At 51.1% G+C, this 6,534-nt stretch overlaps 1 protein-coding gene across 2 annotated transcripts; it reads right to left on the reverse strand.

The window, feature by feature from the left end:
• Positions 1 to 520: 520 nt before the first annotated feature.
• LOC138648995 (uncharacterized) lies at positions 521 to 6,248 on the reverse strand. Of its 2 annotated transcripts, XM_069739034.1 has the most exons (3): positions 5,166 to 6,248; positions 2,709 to 2,837; positions 521 to 1,768 (listed from the first exon to the last, which is right to left on the reverse strand). In XM_069739034.1, the coding sequence occupies exons 1-3, from the start codon at positions 5,899 to 5,901 to the stop codon at positions 1,170 to 1,172; spliced, it is 1,464 nt and encodes a 487-aa protein (XP_069595135.1). In that variant the 5' UTR covers positions 5,902 to 6,248; the 3' UTR covers positions 521 to 1,169. The 2 variants fall into 2 exon arrangements, with proteins under 2 accessions (XP_069595135.1, XP_069595134.1); XM_069739033.1 differs by lacking the exon at positions 5,166 to 6,248 and having other exon boundaries at positions 2,709 to 5,006.
• Between the last annotated feature and the right edge of the window lie 286 nt (positions 6,249 to 6,534).

Genomic DNA, 6,534 nt, shown 5'->3' on the forward strand with positions numbered 1-6,534 from the left:
AACACCCCTCCACCCCCACCGCCAGAAAAGGCAGAATTGCGTTTGTTTTTGTTTTTTTATCAGTTTATCTCACTTGGGATTTTTTCCTGTTTTTCATGTAATTTATGGTAAAAATTAACGCTGCCATTCAAAACTACAACTCATTCCGCAAAAAAAAAAAAACAAGAAGAGGAGAAAGAAAACTTTGCAAAAGCAAAAACTGGGCTTGAATTGACAGCGATAAGAACTTGGTGACCCCCGGTGACTAAGTGATAAATGTTTTTTTTGGGGGGGGCTGGAATACTTCTTTAAAGGGGTATTCCCATCTTCAAGATCCTATCCTAATATGCAGTAGGTGTAATAATAATAATAGGAGACAGTTAGTTAGTGGTCATAACCATGGATACCTTAGCTACTGTAATGCCCTGCATATGGGGTAAGCGACTTAGCTAATCAGAAAGACTGCTACGACCCATGACCGTTTGCTCCCATTCAGTGAACACACAACAGTTATCAGAACTTTAAAACCTTTATTGGGAAATATGCTCACAACATTTCCATCTTTTCCTTTGGGTAAATATTTTTGGTCGCAGCTTAAACCGGCAATATCTGCCAACAAATGGGGTGTAGGGAGATTACTGCCATCCGGTCTCCCGGGCAGGTATCTTCACCACCAACAAAAACTCCACCCTTCCGCAGCTGCAACTTAACCAACCTCTAACAAAAGGGGAGGGAGGGCGGGAAACAGGTCCGGGTCCTGGGATCGGATGGCACATCGGCGCTTCCTGGCGCCAAGAGCAGGGGATAAGCCCCGCCCCCTCCGCGGGGAGTTAACCCCCATATACATCCTGGGTACACTCAAGGGGAGATCTCATACAATAAAGAGCGGGGGGAAGGCGCAGCAGTCAGGGGACAGCGGCTTAAGCCGCAGTGTCCCTAAGACTGCTACGACCCATGACCGTTTGCTCCCATTCAGTGAACACACAACAGTTATCAGAACTTTAAAACCTTTATTGGGAAATATGCTCACAACATTTCCATCTTTTCCTTTGGGTAAATATTTTTGGTCGCAGCTTAAACCGGCAATATCTGCCAACAAATGGGGTGTAGGGAGATTACTGCCATCCGGTCTCCCGGGCAGGTATCTTCACCACCAACAAAAACTCCACCCTTCCGCCAAGGAGGAGCGACTATAGAGAGCTACGACCCCCCCCCCCCCACGAATGCATCGCCTGAACTACCCCTTCTCTAATACCATCGAGGAAAATATCTAGGCCCGCCTCGTTCAAATGGACTCCGTCTGGAAGTAGAAAACCGGAATTGTCCCCTTCCAGCCGATGGTGCCGAACAACTAAACCATTCTTAAATGTTACGAAACGTGATATCCTCTGGTTCAGCGTGCGCCTGGATCTCTCCATAGCATTCAATTCCCTGGCACCCCGCCAAACCAGCCTTGGGATAACCTCGGACCAGACTAGGCGCATCGACTGGAAGAAACTCGGGAACTTGTCCATGTCTGATCTGATCAGCGTAAGTAGTTCAGCCAACGGAGACGAAGCCAGGTCATTTCCTCCGGCATGGATAACCACAATGGTGGGGGATGAGGCCACCCATGCAATGTGAACCACCTCCGGAAGAACTTGGGACCACATCATGCCTCTCAAGCCACGCCATAACACGTCGACATCATTGAAGCCCAAGGATCGCCCTCCTGGGCCCAATTCGGCGCGGCGAGCAGCCCAATAGATGTACGAGTGACCCACTATCCAGACGCTGGGTCGCACCCCATCTAGGAATAAAATATACAGTTAGCGATAAACAATAAATCAACAACCCAACGAAGTACCCCCAATGATACTGAAACTGTTTCGAATGTCATAGAACCGAAACCACTCGCACTTATAACAACAAGTCAGGCCTGATGTATCTAGTAAAGCAGCGGGATCTCCATCTACCCACCCTTTGAATCTCTGATTCAAGCAAACCCGCTCTAGATGCTTCTGTCGCTGCACCTATCCGAAATGAGTGAGTCCCAAATTCTGCCGCAGGCATTCCCAATCGTGACAAAACGCGTCTCAATATAGCTAAAAATTGGCCCGACACTAGGGGAAGCCCATTCTCATGAATGAAAAGCTGGGAACCGTCCTTTCTAACCCGCATGTAATCCTTTATTAACACTAATGGTCAAATGTCCTTGTTGATGGCGAATATCGGGAACCAAGTTCCCCTACCTTCCTGATCAGTTTTGGACTTACATATTCTAATCCTGATACCATCCTCGCAAATTAGTATGTCTTCCCGCCTGAGGCCACCCGGTTTATTCAGAGCCGTAGGTACAATCTCACTGACCCGCATGGCCCCAAAGAATGCTAGGCCAAAGGCCGCTGACATTAGCGCAGCCTCGTATTTAGAATCGCACACAGGTTCCAAAGCCTTAACCAAGCTCACTAGCAAGTCGAAGGATATAGGACGCCTGTTATCACCATGTCTATCCGCTCGCCGCCAACCTTTCAATAACTGACTGACTAGGAAATGTTTCGTGGAATCTGGCCAACCTCGCAGCTTGAAATGGAACGCTAATGCAGACACACGGTTGCGCGCCACTGAGCCCGACACTCCCATGGCATGCATTTTGGATAGAAATGCCATTGTCACCTGCATTCGATCCTCCTCCGAAGACCCCACTGGTTTGCCGTCTGCTAAAAGACACCACTCCTCCCACGCCTTACCATAGGCTTTCCAGGTTGATGGAGCTATCGATGAACGTATTAATGGCATCAGGTCCCCAGGACATCCCAGATCGAATGTGGGCAATCCACCTCCTCCAAGGGCTCCTGAAGGCGCCGTCCCAGTAAATCCTGCGAGTAAAAGCCAGTTAAAACACCAGACACACTCTCATTGCTGACGGTTAGTGCATTTGCTTTAAGCCAAACATTAAACGTTAAACATTTCAATACTATGAACCTAATTAGGTCTAGAACCTGCGGTGAAGGAGATGCTAGGTAGTTAATGGCATGCGCCCCGCCAATGGATTGAAGATGCAAGCGAATGCGCTTATTGGCCAATTGAGGACCCAAGATGTCCATGGCGACTGCCACGGGGACAAGCTCGATCAAGGTAGCCTCTACGTTCCACTCCCTGGAAACCCAGAAGGCAGGCCAACTCGAAGCACACAGTTTGTTACCAAAGCGAACACGGAAACCCGTGTTGCTTGACGCTGCAAAAAACAAATCCATGTCCACGTTAGAGCATTCTGTCTCCTGAAAGCAAGTCCTACCATTGTAATCGCTGAGGAACAGCTTCCATGTGTTTAAATCAGAACGTAGGTGTGCTGTAATCCTGATTCTATGATGACGCTGTTTCACTCCTCTCGTGGCTATCATCAATCTGCGTGAGAAGATCCTGCCCGCTGGCATGACCCTGCAGGCAAAATTTAAGGAACCAAGCAGCGACTGCATTTGAGTTAGTGTTACCTTACCAACCGAAATGCATCCGCTGATGAGATCCAGCAGCTTGTCAATTTTCTCCTTCGGTAACCTAAATTCCATGGCGACCGAGTCGATTTCGATCCCAAGAAATGTGATCACTGGTACTGGCCCTATCGTCTTCTCAGGGGAAAGTGGGACCCCGAACTGTGCCATAGCATCTTTGAATTGGGCAAGGGCTGCGGCACATACATCTGAGCCCGCTGGCCCAACAATCAAAAAATCATCAAAATAGTGAGTGATGGCGGTTAGCCGGGTGATCTTGCGAGCGACCCATTCCAAAAACGTGCTAAATAACTCAAAATAAAAACAGGAAATTGAACACCCCATGGGAAGACATGTGTCGTAATAGTATAGGTTCTCAAATTTAGCCCCTAGTAAGTGGTGACAATCCGGATGTACCGGAAGCAGCCGAAAAGCAGATTCTATGTCCGACTTGGCCATAAGGGCCCCCGGGCCAGCATTTCTAACGAGGTCAACCGCCTTGTCAAAGGAAATATAAGTGACGGCTGTTTCATCACTGGGGATACCATCGTTGACCGACATGCCCTTGGGGTATGAGAGATGATGAATTAATCGATATTTACCTGACTCTTTCTTGGGAACTATACCCAGGGGTGAAACCCGTAAGTTAGGGAAAGGGGGGAAATTGAAAGGACCACGAAAACGACCCAACCTGATTTCCTTCCCCAGCTTTTCTGCTAATACGTTAGGTAATTCCCTCGCTGATTGTAAATTAGGGGCTGATTGTGGCTCGGGTGACCAATTAAACGGGATGAAAAAACCGTAGGAGAAACCGGAACGCAGTTGCCCCGCGGCCGATTTATTGGGGTATTTGTCCAGCCACGGCCCCATTCTTTCTACGCTCACCGGCGTCGTTAACCTCGCCTGTAGGGGGGGTTTTCCCGGAGATAGCTTTTTGGGGCGGACGTGTGCATTTTGCCACTGGGTGGGGGCCTCCGCATGATGAACACTCATGTCTATATTTGCAGAGCCCGTAGAACTTACAGTGCCCTTCATTAAATAACCAGCACGAACCTGGTCTACGAATGGCTGTTGCTGCCGCGTTGTTGTTGGACCCGGCAGCGGGCCCGTGAAAGGATTGGGTTGATTTCTGGGACATCATCAGGCGAAGCCACGAATCCGTAGCTTTCATACCCCAGCCCAATTGCGGATTGGCGGCCAATCGCCGGCGGAAATCTTCATCATATTTCCACCATGCTGATCCCCCGTGGGCCTTATAGGAATTATAGATACTATCTAAGTATATGAATAGCTCGGAGCACCTTTCGGGGTGCTTTTCCCCCATAACGCATCCCAAGACCGTAAAAGCTTGCAACCAGTTATTAATGGTTTTAGCAACTTTTGGTTTACGTTCATATGTTTTATCCCCGAACCGTCTCTCTCTGTCAACCGATTGCTGGTCCGTGGAAACCAGAGACCATATGTCAATGAAATCATTGGCCCAAATTTGTTCCTTGATGTCGCTATTCAAGTGGGCCCCTAAGGGCGGGACACCACAAAATAGGCCATCCTTGTACACATCTGGGCGGGGAGGAGGGGGCTGCCTGCACGACCCCGCTGGTTGTAGCAATTTTGGATTGACATAAATCCTGTTTCCTGTAGTTGCGTCGGCTATTGTGTCTGAAAGGTTGGTGTTTGCTCTCCCCCCTCCCCATGCCCCGATAAAGGGGTACTCACCGATCGGTGCACCGGTATCCGGACCACTTGCTTCCCGTGCCACAGGAGTCATCGGGCCTTGCCGCTCCATGCGGTGTATGGACCTACGACGAGAAGACTCCTGCCTGTGTGACCTGCCTGAAGAACTATCTGATGAAGAAAGCGAGCGCCACCGCGAGGCTCTAGACCGTCTACTACGCCGGCTGGACCTAGATCTATACGAACGCCGTTTGCTAACATGACGATCGCGCTTCCTACGCCCGCTTCTGCGATGCTCTCTGGGGGATGTCGATGATGACGACGATGATCTGCGCGCGGGGCGGATACCCGCACTCTGCCTATTGTCCAGAGCCGGGGTGCCAGCACCCTGAAACGGGGCCCGAACGCTGGTTGCTATCAGAGATCGTGACGCTGGCGCATCCTGGTGTTCGACTACTGCCACCTGAGAGGGAGTAATTTGCCCGCCCGGTATTTGCGAATACGGGGTACTAAAAATGAGTGGGTAAGGTGGAAACTGTGATTCTCCCCCTGTAATAGCCTGGGAGTAGGCACTATGCTGACTTGTTGCTAGTATTATGTGAGGTGAAACCATATTCTGCTGTGCTATGGCTGCCGTGTCCGTGTTCCTATCAGTATTGGCAATAACATCCCCCACGTTCCTTGAAAGTGGAGGGATACCTCCCTGCGGAGCCTCAGTCTCCCTCCCTGCCGTCCCTGAATCCTGTGATGAAGCAGAAGTTCCCTGTGCTCCCCCCATGTTGTTTCCTACTAAGTGCACAGCTCCGCCTAGCAATGCTGGCACTCGCCGACCTACACTCCCTCCTGTTATGCCCGGGGCAGAAGGGGGGATGCAGCTTATACCGCTCGTTGCCGACCCCTGTGTCTCCCCCACCTGCTGTGAAGCGCTCCCTCCAGTCTTCCTGGCGCCTAGAGCAGGAGAAGCGCGCGCACGAGAGCTGCGCGCGCTCTTCCTTGAATAAACTGGCGGGCTCAGCCGTGCCGGAGGCCTGGTGGCTCTGCGAGAACGCCGACCCTCCGGCGGCGCCGCCTGCACTATGGCAGGGAAGGAGTCGCTCCCGGGCAGCAAAGCTGCTAACCATGCGCTTCCTTCCCTGCCGATCCTCTCCCTCACCGCACTCTCCAGCGGGTCCATGATGCCGGCAGCCCAAACAGGTCCGGGTCCTGGGATCGGATGGCACATCGGCGCTTCCTGGCGCCAAGAGCAGGGGATAAGCCCCGCCCCCTCCGCGGGGAGTTAACCCCATATACATCCTGGGTTCACTCAAGGGGAGATCTCATACAATAAAGAGCGGGGGGAAGGCGCAGCAGTCAGGGGACAGCGGCTTAAGCCGCAGTGTCCCTAAAACTATACTACTTATCTAATTGGAGG

This window comes from Ranitomeya imitator, chromosome 9 (genome assembly GCF_032444005.1).
Source record: "Ranitomeya imitator isolate aRanImi1 chromosome 9, aRanImi1.pri, whole genome shotgun sequence".
NCBI lineage: Eukaryota > Metazoa > Chordata > Amphibia > Anura > Dendrobatidae > Ranitomeya > Ranitomeya imitator.